Below are 18905 nucleotides of genomic sequence, written 5' to 3'. Positions count from 1 at the left end.
AAACTTTGTTGGTTTTTCAGTTTTTCCAAAACTTTTCCAGGCCTAAAAAATTCCATGTTAAAATTCCATGACTCTTCCAGGTTTTTCATGACTGTATGAACACTATGTTTTAGGTGATGAAATGGTCTTACATTTGTAAAGCACCAACATCTGAAGAAGTGACCATCTAGCAAATTTTCATACTATTGAATATAGATAAAAACAAGACCATGGTCTCATAAATCCAGATAATCTTTATTGTAAGTACAACCCAAACATCTGTTTTAAATGTAATTTATATAAACAAGCCATTTTGATGCTGCAAAACGGTGCTCTTCAATTTCAGATCACACTGGCTGCTATTGCCAAAAGTTCCCCAAAAGACTTTCATATATTTTGCTTTATCACTTTAAAATGTAAAGGGATAGTTCACCAAAGAAGAACATTCTGCCATCATTTACTTTCCCTTGTTCAAAATCTATTTCAATTTCTTTCTTCTGTTAAACACAAAATAAGATATTTTGAGAAATGTTAGTTGTTGACATCCTCTTCCATAGTAATTTTTTCCCTACTATGGAAGGAAATGGGTGACAGCAACCAAAATTCTTTAAAATATCTCCTTTTGTGTTCAACATTTGAAATAAACAAAAAAACATGCAGGTTATTGTCATTTTTGGGTGAACTATCCCTTTAAGCATTCAAAAAATCTTCCAGCTCTAAATAAAATAGCAGAGATTCACGTTTCAAAGCATGAAATCGGGTATGTAAGGTTTCATGTGAAAGAAAAACAAAACTCAATATAAAAATCTTTTACTGATGTGTTCTACCTGTTGAAAGTGTTATGTGACTGTGATGCGCTTGGCATACGTGATGGTGGTGAGGTAGAGCCACATTTATGTCACTCAACTACACCCTTCTCAGTGAGAGGGTAATGTACCAGGAATCGAATACCTCACGTGATGACCACATTTATTGGAGATGCTTTTTACAGAAAGCTTCACTGTCCACTCAAAAACGCCAGGTGTCCTTTTGTGCATTTGTTTGCGTAATGGCCCTTTTCACCACACTGCAAGAAACGAGCAGACGTTGAATGTGATCGCACAATTTTGAGGGAGAGGGTGTGTATTTTATGCATGAAATCAAACAGAGCCTTTACCTTGTAACATGTAACTTGGTCCAGCGGGCGAGGGCCACGAGCTCCACCCATGTGGCTGTTAGAGTGCACTATCCCAACAGCGTTTGGAATTCTCTGGTGGTTGTTGTTGCTGATGTTGGGGTTGGTTAACTGGATGAGTGACTGTGATGACCTGTTTATGGGCTGCATGTTTTGCTGCTGGAGAATCAAATTAACATGACAGATTTTTACAATATATAATAATGAATTATTATTTATAAGTAGGGCCAGACGGATTCTGCGGACACTTTTGCTATTTCTGCGCAGAATAGGGTATATGCTGAAGCATGCTAACAGGACTTTTAATTTGCCAGTAACCTGGGTTCAACTCTTCCGGTGAACTTTATGTCAATGCAAAACCGGCGCATTTAAGGTCTGTTTTCTTTAAAAATCATCAATCTCCACTGGCTGAGTGATATCCGATATAAAATGGGTCTCAGATTGTACAAGAAGCACCGCATTAAATTACATTTCTCCCCGCCATGTCTTTATAAAATGAGCATTTATTTTACCCCAGTATATTGAATGGAGCTTCTGCGCTAACCTGCCGATTCTGACGGGCGCGTGCGGGCAAACGGCTTTTTGTCTCGTTTTACGCTTGAGCATCTAAATGAATGCCAAAGTCTGTTTAACTGATTGTATTTTGATTATATTACAACATTGATGCTATGAAAGGAAAAAATAAAACAGAAAAAAACTGACATTAACAGCTCACCGGAAGTTTATCAGCATGGCAAGAACACTAGCTCGGCATATACCCTACTTTGGTAAAAATCTGCGGATTTATGCCGAATTATTTTGGGATTATCTTAAATAAAACCTTAATACATGCAATAAAAAGTAATACATTTTTAACTTGTATTTAATGTTTACAATGCAGATCCAGTTAGATTCACTTCATTTAGTAAACATAACAAGTCTATCATATATCTACTAAAAAACAGAAAATGTTACTTCACAAACTGTTTTGTAAATAAGTTATATAAATATTTTCATATTAGTCAATAAAATTGTAATTAATTTAAAAACAGAATAAATATGAATTTACACACATTTACACAAGTAATTAAACAGAACCAATGATGGGCTAAAAATCTGCGGAATTCTGTGTGCGCAGATTCTGTGTGGGCCTATTTATAAACATAATATATATATATAAATAATTATTTTAAGTTCATGATTGTTTATTATCTTTAAAGCGATGCTCCACTTTTTTTTGTAAAAAGGCTCATTTTACAAGTCGCCCAGAGTTGAACAGTTTGAATCCATTCAGCCGTTCTAGGAGTCTGGCAGGAGCACTTTTAGCTATTGGTGGGCAAAGCAAGGCTTCATGAAACACTAAAACAGTCGAAGCTTCGAAATGTTTCAAAACCCCACTCTACAGTGACACCTAGTAGTATTTTTTTTGTATTGCTTGTATTGTACTTCAGCAAAGAACAGTTGATCATATTGAGGTATTAAACCCCACTTTGTAGAATTGAAGCTTGAACCTTCAAGTAATTTAGTGGAGCGGAGAGAGTTTCTGATTAGCATGCAGGGATAGTGGGTTTGAATCCCAGCTGATACAGCTATTTTGAAATGCTTAATATCAGTTTGAAATGCTTTGTTCTTGTATCGTTTTGTTTCAACATTGGTTTGATATCCGAATAAACACTTTGTGAATAAATATGTCTTGTTTTGGTCATAAAACAGGGTTGTTGCTAGATCAGACATGGTTGTGGCCAGAAGTTAAAAAGGATTATTTATAGTATTCATTAAGTTTCCCATTTATTGTATTTTATTAACGACTACCCAATTCCTAAACCCAACCATCACAGTACTGTACAAATATTAATTATTCTTATAAAGTAAAAATATTAATTATTCTTATAAAGTATTAATTATTCTTACAAAAATTATGTTGAAGTGATGCCATTTCCGCAGCTGTATCCTATCTAGACTACACCATAAAACAGTAACATTATTAAAATATGTAAAATCTGAATTTCGGAGTATTTGTTCAAGTCGGGATTCGAACCCAAAAGCCATTTGAAGTACAGTGACAACATGCACACGCACAGACCACTAGGCTATTGGAGACAGAATTTTTTCAGACCCTGTCAGTCAAATGCAGATTCGTCAGGTCTCGAAACGCTTCTGAACTGATCGATGCTTTGAATCGCTTTAGTCACATGACCAGGTGTTTCTAAACACTATAGTCACGTGACCAGGGTGTTTCGGATCATGCTTCGGTGCAGTGTTTGAAACACTTGCGCTTCGGAATCTCGACACTGTCTTGAAACGTCAGTTTCACATAAGCCATCTCTACTTTTAGCTTAGTTTAGCAAAAATCATTGAATTGGAATAGACCATTAGCATCTTGCTCATAAAAAAAAAAAATTCATAGTTACATTGTGTACTAAGACCGACAGAAAATGAAAAGTTGCTACTATCTTGGATAGTATGGCTAGGGACTACACTCTCATTCTGGTGTAATAATCAAGGAACTTGTTGTCGAGCTGTCATAGCATGGCACAATGATTTTACACACCATAATATCAAAATTTAGACCATGTGGGAGTGAGAAGCTAATGGTCTAATCCGATTCAATGATCTATGCTAAGCTAAGCTAAATGGTACAATTGAACTGTTTAATGCTAGGAGGATTGAAAAATGAGTCTATTTTCAAAAGGGCCCTCCCATTTCTTATTTGATGGCTTCTGAAGAAGGACAATAACAATCAATACAATCCTAAAAAACTGAATCAAGTCCCACCCAAAAACCTTCTTCTCATTTGAGAGACCAATTCAGAAGGCATGTTTATATCACAGTAAAGAAGAAAAGATGATTATAATCTATATTTCATGGCAACTAAAACATTTTGTGGAAAAAAAAAAAAAGATTAAAAACCTTTTGCTGAGTCTGTACTTGTTGTGGCAGTGGTGGCTGTTCAGTCGCACCCATCGGAAGTTCAAATCTTGGGCTAGAAAATGCAAAATGAAAATTCAAATGATTATAATTGATACAAAACTGTTTAATAAAATTACATATATGAATATGCAAAAAATACAACCACGGTTACTCACTGCATAAATTTGCATGACTTGCCCTCTGGACAAAAGCCAACCAGGTAATTTACACAAATGACTCTTCTAGTGTGTCTGTGCCTGCAATCCGGACCTAAAGGAAGATGAGGTAAAATGATCTTATTGTGTTACCAATTTTGAAATAATCTTTCATTCAATACTAGGTATTTTTAAGTAATGTAACTTTCTTTTAAATATTAATTTAAACATTCATTAAACTAAGAGATCCTAGCTTGATCTAACAAAACTGTGTGTAATATATGTTGATGTAATCAAAATCAGCTTTCTGAAATAGTTCCTCAAGGCTCTGTGTTAGATTCAACCTTATTTTCAGTTTCTATTACCGGGTGACACATTCTACATCCTGCAGTATCATCATACAGTAAAGTTCTAAAGCTTTTAAGACTTTTTTAGGACTTTTAGTAGTTTTTTTTCTACAATGAAAGACAATGGTTGCAGGTTTTCAGCATTCTTCAAGATATCTTCTTAGGTGTTCAACAGAAGAAAAACTCAGAGGTTTGAAACCGCTTGAGGGTGAGTAAATTGCATTTTTGGGTGAACTATCCCTTTAATTTCTACTTTTTAAACATTATTAGTTTAGTAAACTAGCTCAAGAGGCAAATAGGAATAATTAATCATTATTAGTTATAATTAATTATAATATTTACATAAGCTATAGGCTTTTGCTTTATGTCTTTGGTTGACAATAAACTGTTACATTAGGGAGCTTTGTTGTTGTTAATATTGCTAATTATTTTAACTTTTTTCTACCCTGTAAAATGTTTTGACAAATCGCATATATATGTATGTGTGTATGTACGTATGAATGTATATGTATGTCAATATCTGGAAATTATAGCAAAAGACTTACCATGTTTACAAAAACCCCTATCATACCACGGGCAATCTTTAATCTTAGATTCTGGGTCAATGTGCAAGAATGGACACTCTTTATTACTGCACTCCCCTGCAAAACAATACAAACATTGTATTAGCATTATTAACAAACAAAATATCGATGGATGGATGGATATTACAATACTAACCAAATTTAGAGTAGAAATAACACTCGGGCATCTTAGTCATGTCGTACTCGTGTAAAAATTCACATTGATCTCCTTTCTTGCACAAGCCTCTAAGCCAGTGCTTGCACACCACAGTCTTTTCTCCACTGATGTGTCTGAAGGGACACATTCCACCTGTCAAAAACGGGAAAGTAGAGTCAATGAAGGTCAATAATAATCTGATTTAAACATGAACACTCCAACAAGCTTCTGAAATGCACAACTCACCTTTCATACAAGCAGCTCTCATGAAGTACTCGCATACAGCAGCGCCAGATTCTGGAAACAGAGAATATTTATCATTATTAAACTGTTTTCTGTGCTTAGTTAGTCTTATGTTTTGAAAAATAGACGAACATAAGCAAATATCCATCCATGAACTTACTATCCATTCCTGGAAATGGCAACGGCTGAGCGCCTAATTGTTGTTCAACAGCGATTTCAAGATCAAACTTGATGTGATCGACAGTGGCGATTAATTCCTGCATTTTGGAATTATATTGAGTATATTATTAATATTTTAACCAGCAGCTGAACCTCTTCTCGTTACAACACTTGATCAGAAAAGTAAAGCAAGTCTTAATGGCTAACAAGTTATCAGTTTGGCTTTGTTGTGGTTTAATATCAGACGTAAAAAAGAGAGAATGGCTGAAAAAGCACGCAGATATATTATCTATGTAAACGTTTTTTAATAAAGCGCAAGGGTGAACCGGTAAAGCAGAAAAACATTGTAAATAAACAGTTGGTTTCAGAAACGTCCACTTCCACAGCGCTGCTCGAGTGTGAACTCTGACCCACGAACTCTAGGCCATATAATCGATCACAGAGAATGGCGGTTTCTGGCAACGCGGGAGTGCACTTTATAATAGCTTATCTATACAACTTACAGTTTTGTATTGAAAGTGCATTTAAATGATGTATAATGTAATTTGACAATTTATTGTTAGAAGGCGACATATTTTAATAATGTGAAACGCTGTTGATCAGTGTGTTGGTTGTTGATTAAAAGGTCTGCTGTAGTCACTCGCGCCATGCAGCTTTATGAAGGAGTGCTGACAGTGGTGTGGTGTGGCAGGAGGTTCCTATTGACAAAGACAACTAGGATTTTAATGAGATAAATACGTTTATATGTTTAAAAAATATGATAAAATGTAGCTTTCATGCGTATAGATACAATCTAGAAGCTATTTTTTTCCAAGAAATCGATATTAAATAGTGTTATTGGGAGCTTATTAAAACAATTTTCGAAACGTATGTTGCATTTCTACACTGTAAGAAAAACTATTTATACCCTTGGCTACTATTAATATTAAGATGGAGAGAAAACTTTTTTCAGCAGCATAAATCTGTTGTACATGATAAAATGAAAACCACGATAATCTCATTGATCAATATTGAGTAAATTTCAGAATGATTTACAGTCATATTAAAACAAGAAGAGTTCAGATGGAAAAGCCTTTAAGTCCTATCTGAAATTTTCTTCTAAAATTTTTATTTTTTTCTGGATTCGGTGTTTATGACCAGTTATTTTACTTTATGATGATACATATTTCATTTTCATTGCTTTTAAAGTGAAATAACTGACCATAAAGGAGCAAAGTAAAATGCAAATTTTAGTAGAACACTTCAGATGGCACTTCTGCATCTGTACTCATATATTTGCTACTTTTTAACATTAGCTCAGCTGAATGAGTGTCCTGAACTTCAGAATTCCTAATCTGCAAAGTCTGGCCTACTTAAAATAAACAAATACATACATTTAAAGCATAAAATAACATTTTTCAAGACTTATTTCAAAGAAACCCCCATTTATCTTTTTTCCAAAAGCATCAGCTGTGTTTATTCTAATAATAAAAAAACAACAACTTAAGTGTCATTCTGAATCCTAAAAAAGAAAATACTATCAATGCATTAGCTGAAGTCCTATAGTTTCTCAGTACTTAGTTTAAATACGCTGAAGGCGAAAGGGAAGCTAATTATAATACATCTGTATTGTAAATATGGATCATGTTACATTTATTGCAGTGATTTCTAAACAGTAGTTTCAATTGTTTTATAAAAGAAAACACTGTATAATGCAACAGCTTTGTAGCATTTGAAGCCATAGTTTCATGAATAAGAAATGCTTTTGTAAATATGGTGCATTTCAGATGTGAAATCAATAGCTGAGAAGTTGGTAAGGGAAAACTTAAATTTAAAAAAAAGTTTTGAAAGGGTGTATGAGGAATTGTGTACCAAAAAATGAATTGTGAAAAAAATAAGGGTGAAAAACTATAGAGTGGGTGTGCAGCTATCAATGAAGACAAAAGAATCAAGACCCATACAATCTGGTTGGTGCTAAAGACACACTTGGCCCTCTAACACTACTGTGATGAACTTTTATTTAGTATTAAAACAACATTGTTGCTTTTAAATCAGTTTGTTTTATTTCTATTGTCCTCATTTGAAAGCCAGTTTGGGTAAATGCGTCTGCTATTAAATACAATTAAATAAAAATGCAAATATTTTGATTTGTATGGGATGGGAATGCCTATCTAAACCCTACCTTAATATTTTTTTCTCTAGAGCAAAGCTATTTAAAAATACATATTTTATAAAGCACATGTAAAGTACAAGATTGATTAAAAAGAATGATTAAGATCCAGCACAATTTAATAAAAATACCAAAAAGAAATCAATGCATACACAAACAATAATCATACGATTACAAGAGATCCAACGTCATAAATGACAAACCAATAAATGTATTAAAAATACAAATCAAAAGTTCAGTAAAGTCAGAAAGCTGTTTTCCTGCAGACTCATCCAGAACATCCTCTGCATCCACAGTGAGTGCACTCAATGATACGACCCTAAGAAAACAGAGAACAAATAAAAAAACCTTAGCTCACACAGTTACTAAAAAGCAATTGAAATTAAGACCTGAATAACTCTTAACTGTTTTTATAAATGAATAACTTACCACTTCAAGCTTGCCCTTAGGAACCCTACATATGCAGTTTGTTCCAAAGTTAGTGTCTCGGGTCTGAATGCAACGCAGACAGCACAGATTTTCATAGCCCTGTTTCTTCCATTTAGCGATCAGATTCTTGTCTGCATAGCCCTCTCTGATGCAGTACTCATAGAGCTCTGGGGGAAAAAAAAAAAGAGTTAACAACTCGCATAAAAAACAACTGCAATATTAATATATATATATATATATATATATATATATATATATATATATATATATATATATATATATATATATATATATATAGGGATGTTTATAATATGCAAACAAAATGATTATTAATGATAAAAATATCAGTGTTTGACGTTATGGTTATATATATAAAAAAGAATCTTACCAAAATATACAATCATACCTAAAAAAATAGGCCTGCACAATATACTGTTTCAGCATCAATATCGCAATGTGTGCTTCCACAATAGTCACATCACAAGATATACAATGTTGAGTCTGAATTACAGTTGACCAGTATTCACAAGTCAGAGCACATGAGACACTGCAGAATTTGACCATGTCCATGATGTAGTTTTTTAAGCCCTGTGACTGTGTGATCATTTTAAGAGAGTTTAAAGCACTTTAATACCACATAAAGAAGCTTAATAATGATTATTCATGAAGATTATGCAATGCTACTTTACATTTTGTTTCATCTCTGTACCTAAATACTGTTAGACTCTCCCCAGAAATCCATAAAGCACTGTTTATTTCACTTTAATGTTTGCTCTATAGTGTTTTATTCTGTGACTGTGGTTTGTTTGTAATATGCATATAATAAATTACATAAAATATATTTATATCTAACTCCGCTACAAAGTTATCACAATCAATCTAAATGAATGACTTTCCAAATAGAACTGCTTAAGTCGTCTGGTAAAATTGTATTTATACTAGGCATGGGACTATAACCGCCTTCAAGGTTTACAGCAGTTTGGTTTTAAAACTGCCAAAATGTTCTGGTATACTGTGAACAATATCTCCAGCAGAAAAGATATCTAAATATGCCATTTTAAATTGTGAAAAAATCTCTGTTTTTAAACCAAATGAAGACAGCAGAAATCATTAATTCATTTGAATTATTTCAACTGACATGTTTACTGCTCCAAAATATTTTAAATGTTTCTCATAATAAAATATAATGTGTTCAAAAGGAAAAAAAGTTTTTTACCCAGACATTTAAAAAGAACATATTTCAGAGCAATGAACACAATACCGTAAAACCATGATTTTTTTTATCCAAGGTTATCATATCGTCAGAATCTTATACCGGCCTATGCCTAATTTATACCGCAACATATGTTAAGTTTTTTCAATAACATGCATACCAACAAATGCACCTCTGTAGTCCAATTAAATAAATAAAAAAGTACATAATAGTTTAACGAGAGCAATACTTCAGATTAATTAGCGTATCTACTCTAGGTATGGGACAATAACCGGTTTCAAGGCTTAACAGTTACTGCGGTTTGGAAAAAAGTCAAGGTTTTAAAACCATCAGAATTTTCTGCTATACTGTATGGACGGTATATGTGCAGTTTTTTTTTTTTTTTACAACGTTTTTATTTAGTTTTCTAGGGCAACAGTATCTCCAGAAGAAAAAGACTCTTCACATCAAAAGCTACAGTTTGCAAATATTTTAAATGTTTCTTAAAATAAAATATATTGCGTTCAATGGGGGGAAAGTTTATTTTTATACCCAGACATTTTAAAAGAATATATTTTAGAGCAGTAATCTCAATATCGTGATGGTTTTTTTTATCCAAGATCATTTTGAACAACTTGATTTGTGTACTTCGTCTCCTACAGATAAAAAACTGATGTCAACAAAAACTAACATCATACCTCGACTGATGGCCTTCCTCTTGTAGAAGAGGTCGAAGATGTAACGGCTGCGTTGGTGGTGAAGTCGGAAGATTGGCCACAGAGACTCAACTTTACGTTTGCCCTCATGTGGCTCGGTTTCAGCTGTGAATTGAAAGCTTCAGTTGTTCACTCCGTAGCAGACTCAAAATGTGAAATAATTCATATTCATTACAGTCTAACCACCTATTTGGTTTAACGTATTAATGATGCTATAGTTATTTCAAGTGCTCTAACATCCATTCTATTAATTTAAGAATCAATATTAAGTAAACAACCGTTAGCGTTAAGTTAGCTAGCATTCTGACAAGCTCGTCGACTGTAAAACAAACCTTCGCGCATTTTCTGGTCCAGCTCGTCGAGAGTCGGTTCTATGAGCTCCCACCCATCTGGAGGAGGTTTTCTACTCCTTTTTACTTTCGGCATTATATTATTTTGGGAATATATAATCAACTCGACGCTATTTAGCAAAAAACGAGATGCTGCTCTAGAGCATCCCCGATCTCCGGCGCAGAGTGGTGGCGTCACACCAAAGGTCCTTTCAGCATTTCATTACACCAAAGTTACGTCAACAAGCTGTCTTTGTTCTTTAACAAATAAACACGAACCACAGTTGTTGTCCGCGTTATATTTCGACTTATCCAAATGCTAATATCATTTGTTATGAATTACTGAGTATCTCAGTTATCAGCAATAGTTTTATTATGGTAAAGCTGTGATGTTATTCTGTAGTCCACCATATTGCATCAGGCTAGGTGTCTGATCGTGTGCCTGAATGTAAATATAAGAACATGGACCCGCTGGCTAAATGCTAATCGATGACTGTACCTACATAATCGTGGAGTTTTGTGTTGGTGTCATTTACTGTATATCACCCGAGCCGATAAATACCTCGAGCGGTTAAATACTGGCATTCAGTACTTAGTTAAATACGCTAGGTTGTGAACTGTGGCAACCTGATATCGTTACTGTACCAAGCCTTTATTGGGATTCCTAGTGTGTTTAACTCGATTATTTTTTATTTCAAGTCAAGTTTATTCTTCATTATGCCTAAAGGAGGTAAGAGATTGTTTTGTTTTTGGTGTGGTCAGTGACTGAGCACGTTGAGTCGGTACACGTCATGAGCTCGTGCTCGTCAACGCTCAGCTGTCACAGTCTGTTGTTATGATTGATAATATATGGATATTATATAGATATATTTAACTTTTTACTGAGTTGTATGACTAAGTTATGTGACCAATGTCGTTTAAAAACGGTTTCCCATGTGTTTTATAATAGGGAAAAAAGGTGGCCATAAAGGTCGCATGAGAACCTACACAAGTCCCGAAGAAATTGATGCTCAAATGAAAGCAGAAAAAGAAAGAAAAAAGGTCAGTTTGTGTTGAAGAATGACTTACATTTAGCATTAAAATTTATGTGAGAGTGTTAGTATTGAGTAGTATCTCTCAGGATAAAGTAACTGCTGTTTAAAGTTGCCATGAAATGGAAATTCACTTTCTGATTTATCAAATGCTTGTTATTTTTGGTAGATTTACTTATTAGTCCATTTCATTTTGTTACAATTTGGGTTATGTGATTTTAACTACTATGTACAATCATTAAATGCAACATGTTGACCAATTCAAGTTGTTTTGGAAAGTTCCAAAATTTAGAGGTAACTATAATGTACTGTAGTCAGCATTTGAAATGGGTCAAAATATTGTTACAAAAATATCCAAATACAAGAATGGGTGTTGTTCATTAGTTTGAGGACAAATTTAATGAAATGCGATGATCCACTTAAAATGTTGACTGATATATATATATATATATATATATATATATATATATATATATATATATATATATATATATATATATATATATATATTGGATTTTGGAGCAGTAAACATGTAAGTCTTAATAATTCAAATGAATTATTGACTTCTGCTGTCTTCATTAGTTTCAAAAACACTGATTTCTTCACAATTTAGAACGGCATCTTTGGATATCTTTTCTGCTGGAGATACTGTTATCCAAAAAAACAACAAAAAAGAAAAAAAAAAACATTTAAAAAAATACTTTAAGAGCAGTACAGCAGAAATTTTTTTCGGTTTTAAAACCTTGACTTTTCCAAACCATGGTTTACCTAGAAAACGGTTATCGTCCCATGCCTAATATGTGCTACTTAATAATAAATAGTGTCAAATAATAAGGATAATTTTGTACATATTGGTTAAGATTGATATTAAGTATGAATGTGTAATTTTAAATGTTGTTCTTATCACATAATTTAAATCAAAATCTGAAATTGTGCAAATATCTAAATATCTGTATTGTTTTAAAAAAATGAAACAAGTGTCTGCGTTATTTTAAATGAATTTTTCTTGTGTTTTTTATGAGCTTGTTCTGAATGAAACTGTATTTGTTTGGTTAAAAAAATGTATTGGATGTTCTTGCACTGATTTCTAGAGAAATACCCATTTGGACCAATTTTCTTCAAATCTCATCCTCTTTTGGAACTAAATTTTGATGATTACCAATTATATATCAATTATCATATATATTCCTTTTGACAAAGCGTAGCAGCTAAAAGATTAATCAAAGTTTTCAGCTGAAAGTGATAGCTATGCAGTTAAAATCAAATGTATTTTCAAAACAATATTTATATTATTTGATCATTTTTTTTGTCAAAATATTTTTTTCATTATTAAGCAATCGTGAGATCTAAATCTACATTAGTTTAATTAAATTACAATAATTCCAATAGGGCTGATACTGATATGTTTTGTGTTGTAATACATTTCAATTATATCAAAATATTTGCCCTCTCAAAAAGCAAATCAGCTAAGCTAATTCATTACTGTTTGTGTAATGTTGAACTGTGCATCATAGAATGAAGAAGAAGAAGGCGCAGCAGTGAACGACAACCAGAGTGAAGACAAACTAACAGCATCAGGTTCAGAGGACAGTGACGATGACGGGTCTCAGGTATACTTTATCTCATAATTAAATGAGTATGAGGATGTTACTATCCATACATGTAGACTAGGCATCTATCGCAGATTAATTTACATTATAAGAGACCAGTGTGGCAGTATTTGAACCTAAAGCCAGCTTCTCCAGCATCACACAGTTAAATGAAACCTGTTTGGGTGGAGCAGAGTATTGCTTTCTGATTAGTCACTTAGCCGCTGTCTGTAAAATGTAGCAGTTATAAATGTGTCTTTCAGTCGTCTTGTGAATGAAGATTGGCTTTGTGATACTCAAGCAGCTGCAATATTAACCCTGTCTTTCAGTGCACACTTATATTATATATATATTTGGTGGGTGGACAGACTTTGAAATTTAAGCTAAATACATAAAATCTTGCGTTCAAACTAGCTTACTGATTGGTAGAAATAATTAGCAGTGGGCACTGGGCATTATAGAATTAGCCTAAGTGGCTGCTTTGGGAAAAATGTCATATAAGCTGATGGACGAAGTACACTTCTACTATAAACAATCGTTCAAGTACTTAGAAATAGGACGGTCAAAGATTGAGAAATATTATGACAGTGTTAATTAGATGGGTTTATAAGAGCTGGTTTTATTTATTAATCTCATTTATTGTCATATTTATTGCTAGTTGATTGTTTTTTTTCTCACTTTCTGACGTTTTGTATTAATTGTATTTAATTATAGTCAAGTTGTGACTTTAGTTGGGCACTAGTTTGTTTGGGTTTGTTAACTGTAAAAATTAGATTCTGTACAGTTATACTATATTTGATTCTGTGTTTTACTTGATAATCAATACAACTGTTAATCACTAAAATTCTACTGTGTGTACATATGAAACATATGTACATTGTCAGTATAAGTTCAGGTTTAGACAAGTTTTACATGTATTGAAAAAATGTTAGTTAAGGTGTTAAATATTTGAAATGAAATGTCATTATAATAATTACCATCCCTAAACACCATTTTTGTATTTACACACATTTTGCTTTTGCTTTTAGTTGTATATTTCTGCTTAGCTTTATGTTGTTTTGTCAGCTTTTGTACTTTAGTTACTTGAACTTAATTGAATTCAGATTCAGATGCTAAATTTATGATTTCTGTTTAGCTTGTTTTTCCCCCAAATATATTTATAGATTTTTTTTTCTTTTTCTTCCATCAACTATACAGTTACAATGCAGCCTACGAAACAGCACATATCCACCTCCTTCTCATATATGTATATACACATATAATCATTCAAATAACGTGACAAAAAATAAATAAAATAAGTAAATAAAATAATAATAAATAAATAGAAAATAATGAATTGAAACATTGAAAGATCCATAATGACAAAATAACAAAAACTTTATAAAACAATAAAATAAAATACATGTTTACAAACACACAATTTACATATTATTTGTATATGGTTCCCAAAGATAGTCAAAGTCCTTCTGCTTGCCTGTTTAGCTTGTTTTTATTTGTGTTTTTTTTCTTTTCCGCTTTATTTCACTTAACAAAATTAGTCAGTGTAGTTTATTTTCAACATTAAAAATAACAACACTGGCAATCTCAATTTGGTTACAGAAAAGAAAGGGGGTTGAGGGCTTGATAGAGATCGAAAATCCCAATCGAATCGCCCAGAAAGCGAAGAAAGTGACAGAAATAGAACTTGAGGGACCTAAACAGCTTTCCAGAAGAGAAAGGTAAGAGACGCTGGGGTGAGTTGAGCCAACATTATTAGGTGTGTACATGGCATGTTGTTAGTAGCATAATAACCATGATACCAACAAGATCACATGCTCTGTGAAATTATAAATGCAACTGGAAGTTTTCTAAAAGCTATGACTTATGGCATGAGATCACTGTATCGCTGCAGCAGAATAACCTATATTTTGATACTGTTGTATGTGTCTGCGTACATCAGCAGTTCTGAATTAAACATCATGTGTTGTCATCTTGAAATTACATTAAGTATAGCATGGTGTGCACACAGCAATTTTCTTTTTGTACTCTATCTTTATTACTGTAATATTATATGTATTGGTTTTAGTCATTACTGCTTACACTTTGCTTCATTGTTTAAAATATTCTATAATACATTTAGACAAAATCATATTCTCATGTCCGTGAGTACTTCTTCAGCTCTTTTATTGTGTTTTTTCTTACACATTTCAGAGAAGAGATTGAAAAGCAAAAGGCGAAAGAAAGGTATATGAAAATGCATTTAGCAGGAAAGACGGATCAAGCTAAAGCTGACCTCGCTCGACTCGCCATTATTAGAAAACAGCGTGAGGAGGCTGCACGGAAAAAAGACGAGGAGCGTAAAGGTAAATAAGCAGCATTCGGTGGCATTTAGACATGGAGATGATCAATAACATATTGTGATAATGAACATGAATGATGTTGTTATAATGGGTCCTTCAAAGTACAGTAAACAATTATTTGTTATTTAAACTCTTTTTATAATCTGTGTTACAGAGTTGACCAGAATGTAGGAAAAGGCACAATATGTACTGTATTATCAGGCTCATAGCCAGCCTTGTGAAAAGTGGTTCTTTTTTTTTAAAAGTGGACCATTTTGCAGTTATTCACCTCATTTTCTATTGAAATATGAGATTTAAATACTGCATTTTAGTGATATTTTAAGCACTATTTTTAATTGGATTAGCTTGTCATATTGTCATCAACCACAGTTTTTGAGTTACCAAAAACTTTTGCTCAATATATAGAATAAACTTATTTTTAAATACAAATTTATTACATCATATATCATTAGAAAAAGGAGTTAAAGTTTTAAATAGAAGAACAACCTGTAGCCTATTGTCATTTATTGGGCAAATATCAAACTGGCCAGCATATTCAACTTTCTTCTGTCAGAATTTGGCCATTTGAATAAAAAAAAAAAGAAAACTTAATAATATTAATAATGTAGAGCTTGAAGATTTATTTAGTCTCCTCTACAAAAAAAGTACATTTGGATGACAAAAATAGTCAATTAATTTAAATAGATAATTAATATTTACTTTAATATTTACATAATTGTTTGCATTAAATTGAAGTCTTTTTTTGGTGGACTATTTTCACATTTTATGATGGCAAAGAAGTCGAAATAACACAATTGAGCTCATGTAAAGGATGAATTCTGGACCTTTTGGCAGTGGGGGGTGGGTCTTTCGAACCACCCGAACCCCCCCTGGCTACGGGCCTGATTATAACTGAAATGACAAGTAATGCAAGTAACCCGTTTAACTTGTTAGAGTGAACATACAAAAAAGATGAAAGCTTGACTTAATTATTTCAGGATAATTGAAGCTGAATGTATGATTCAGAGGCAGAGATAGTAAAAAAAGGTATACTGGGAGTCTAAGGTCTAAGTTATATAACAATATATATATATACACACATACATACATACATATATATACATATACATATATGTAAAAATAGGTATACTGGGAGTCTAAGGTCTAAGTTATATAACGATATATATATATATATATATATATATATATATATATATATATATATATATATATATATATATATATATATATATACACACACACACACACACACACACACACACACACACACACACACACACACACACACACATACATACACGTACACATATACATACATATATATACATATACATATATACACACACACACACACACATACATACATGTACACATATACATACATATATATACATATACATATATACACACACACACACACACACAGACACACACACACATATGTAATGTTTGTATGTATGTGTAGTTAGAGATATTTGTTTTAAACTTAAGTTGCAATGTTGTAATGAATGAACAACACACAAACCCTGCCCTAGGGCCCAAAAAATAACACAACATGGAAGATAGAGCAAATGAATTAATGAATGAAGGAATAAACAAAAAATAAATAAATTCATGCATGCAGAGGGAAAAAGGGCTGAAATGGACAATAAATCTACAAAATCTACTCTAATAGTCTTCTATTAAAACAGATCTTATCTAGTCATAAGATACTGCACCATAACGATGTCAATAGTAGTCAATATAGGGCTTCAGGTTTTATCAGTTATAATAAAAAAAAGTTTTATCTTGGAGACAAAAAAAACATACCTGCTATTCTTGAGTCACCAATGTGTGTAGACTTTTTGGTATTATACATGTTATAGAACAATTTTACAGCTAATCTGATTCTAGCAAATGTCTAGGAGTATAATAGAACTGTTGGAATGTATGGAAATGTCTGAAATTAGAGATTGATGATGGTTTCTTTTGTCATTTTAGCGAAAGAAGAAGCAGCAGCGGCGGCAGCAGCAGCTAAAGGACTGCATACATTGTCTCTCAAATAATCTAAATCGTGGATTCTCAGAGGTTTTGTGGACAGTAAACAGTTATATTGACAATGTTATTTTTGAAGAAAACGCAAATGATAGTGAGGTATGCGATGCGAAACGATGTAACACAATGTTCTATTGAAAAGGAGCATTTCAGAGTATATTAACACAGAAAAGTGGGCATCGTCCAAAAACAAAACGCCTTTGTGAGAGCCCGGATTTGTTCAATTTTAATGCTTGCTTTCACTCAATGATATTAGGAATATAGTCATATTTATTAATATATTAACATATTGCCACATTTAACTGAGGGGATTGTACAATATAAAGACGCCATAGTCTGTCCTCAGTTGTAAAGGACCTGGTGTAATTTAGAGCGACGTTCTGATGGTATTCTCTTAAAATATTGTAAAGGATAACAATAAAGTGTCAGAACTTTTTATTGAAAATTCATCTGTTTTAGTTTGTCAATTGTTTTGTTATTCTCAATAGCATTTTTGAAGATCTTTTCAAATTATAAAGGTGAAGGTTTGTACTTGAATGTACAGCTATGGGGGAAAAGAGAGACTCTTACATTTACTGGATTTATTGGGTAGGGGTTAATCTTTGTTTTAATCTATAAAGGTTTGAGAACATTTCTTTTAAATTACAATTAAGAAAATTTTTACTACATATTGGCCTTTTAAACATTTATTTCCAAAATATGACAGTATAAAATCAGAGCCAGAGCTTTGAATCAGAGCTTTTGCACCAAATATTGATTTGGAGGGTGAAAAGTTAAAATGATACAGTGTAACACACACACACACACACACAAATTTCTAATCAGCCAATTACAAGCCGGCAACTCAATGAATTTAGGCATGTAGACATGGTCAAGATGGTCTGCTGCAGTTCAAACCGAGTATCAGAATGAGGAAGAAAGGTGATTTGATCTGTGACTTTGAACATGGCATGGTTGTTGGTGACAGATGAGCTGGTCTGATTATTTCAGAACATGCTGATCTACTGGGATTTTCACACACAACCATCTCTAAGGTTTACAGAGAATGATCCAAAAAATAGAAATAGTTCATGCCAGAGGTCAGAGGAGAATGGCCAGATTGGTTGGAGGTGATAGAAAGGCAAAAGTAACTCAAATAACCACTCATTACAACCGAGGTATGCAGCAGAGCATCTCTGAAAGCACAACACGTCCAACCTTGAGGCAGATGGGCTGCAGCAGCAGAAGACCACACCGGGTGTCACTCCTGTCAGCTAAGAACAGGAAACTGAGGCTACAATTCACACAGGCTCACCAAAATAAGACAACAGATGATTGACAAAACGTTACCTTGTCTGATGAGTCTCCATTTCTGCTGCAACCTTCAGATGGTAGGGTCAGAATTTGACCACAGTGTACGCATCTTCTGGTGTCCAGCAGGACAACTCGTCA

General features: G+C 33.1%; 3 protein-coding genes across 4 annotated transcripts; 1 reads left to right on the top strand and 2 right to left on the bottom strand.

Moving 5' to 3' along the window:
* Positions 1-215: 215 nt before the first annotated feature.
* Positions 216-6073, bottom strand: cpsf4 (cleavage and polyadenylation specific factor 4). Of its 2 annotated transcripts, none has more exons than XM_087242075.1 (8): positions 5668-6073; positions 5511-5561; positions 5265-5417; positions 5090-5185; positions 4219-4312; positions 4043-4115; positions 1136-1309; positions 216-1045 (listed from the first exon to the last, which is right to left on the bottom strand). In XM_087242075.1, the coding sequence occupies exons 1-8, from the start codon at positions 5768-5770 to the stop codon at positions 977-979; spliced, it is 813 nt and encodes a 270-aa protein (XP_087098201.1). In that variant the 5' UTR covers positions 5771-6073; the 3' UTR covers positions 216-976.
* A 1844-nt stretch (positions 6074-7917) lies between these two features.
* bud31 (BUD31 spliceosome associated protein) lies at positions 7918-10664 on the bottom strand. The gene is given in 4 exon segments (NM_001003860.1): positions 7918-8134; positions 8245-8411; positions 10135-10257; positions 10485-10664. Coding segments are annotated over 4 exon segments (435 nt in total). The 5' UTR covers positions 10579-10664; the 3' UTR covers positions 7918-8083.
* A 255-nt stretch (positions 10665-10919) lies between these two features.
* Positions 10920-17919, top strand: pdap1b (pdgfa associated protein 1b). Its single transcript, NM_200210.1, is given in 6 exon segments — positions 10920-11211; positions 11431-11522; positions 13027-13122; positions 14701-14819; positions 15292-15443; positions 17421-17919. Coding segments are annotated over 6 exon segments (537 nt in total). The 5' UTR covers positions 10920-11198; the 3' UTR covers positions 17486-17919.
* The last annotated feature ends 986 nt before the right edge of the window (positions 17920-18905 follow it).

The sequence above is a fragment of the Danio rerio genome, chromosome 3, assembly GCF_052040795.2.
Source record: "Danio rerio strain M-AB ecotype USA chromosome 3, GRCz13ab, whole genome shotgun sequence".
Lineage (NCBI taxonomy): Eukaryota > Metazoa > Chordata > Actinopteri > Cypriniformes > Danionidae > Danio > Danio rerio.
This window is presented reverse-complemented; position numbering and strand designations above follow the sequence as displayed.

Excerpts from the sequence above, each read along its gene's own strand:
- cpsf4 (XM_087242075.1), bottom strand. The coding sequence starts at position 5,770 with ATGCAGGAATTAATCGCCACTGTCGATCACATCAAGTTTGATCTTGAA. Across the intron at positions 5,418-5,510 it reads GAGAGCTGCTTGTATGAAAG|GTGGAATGTGTCCCTTCAGA; the intron begins GTGAGTTGTGCA and ends CGTTTTTGACAG. Across the intron at positions 4,313-5,089 it reads TAGGGGTTTTTGTAAACATG|GTCCGGATTGCAGGCACAGA; the intron begins GTAAGTCTTTTG and ends ATCTTCCTTTAG.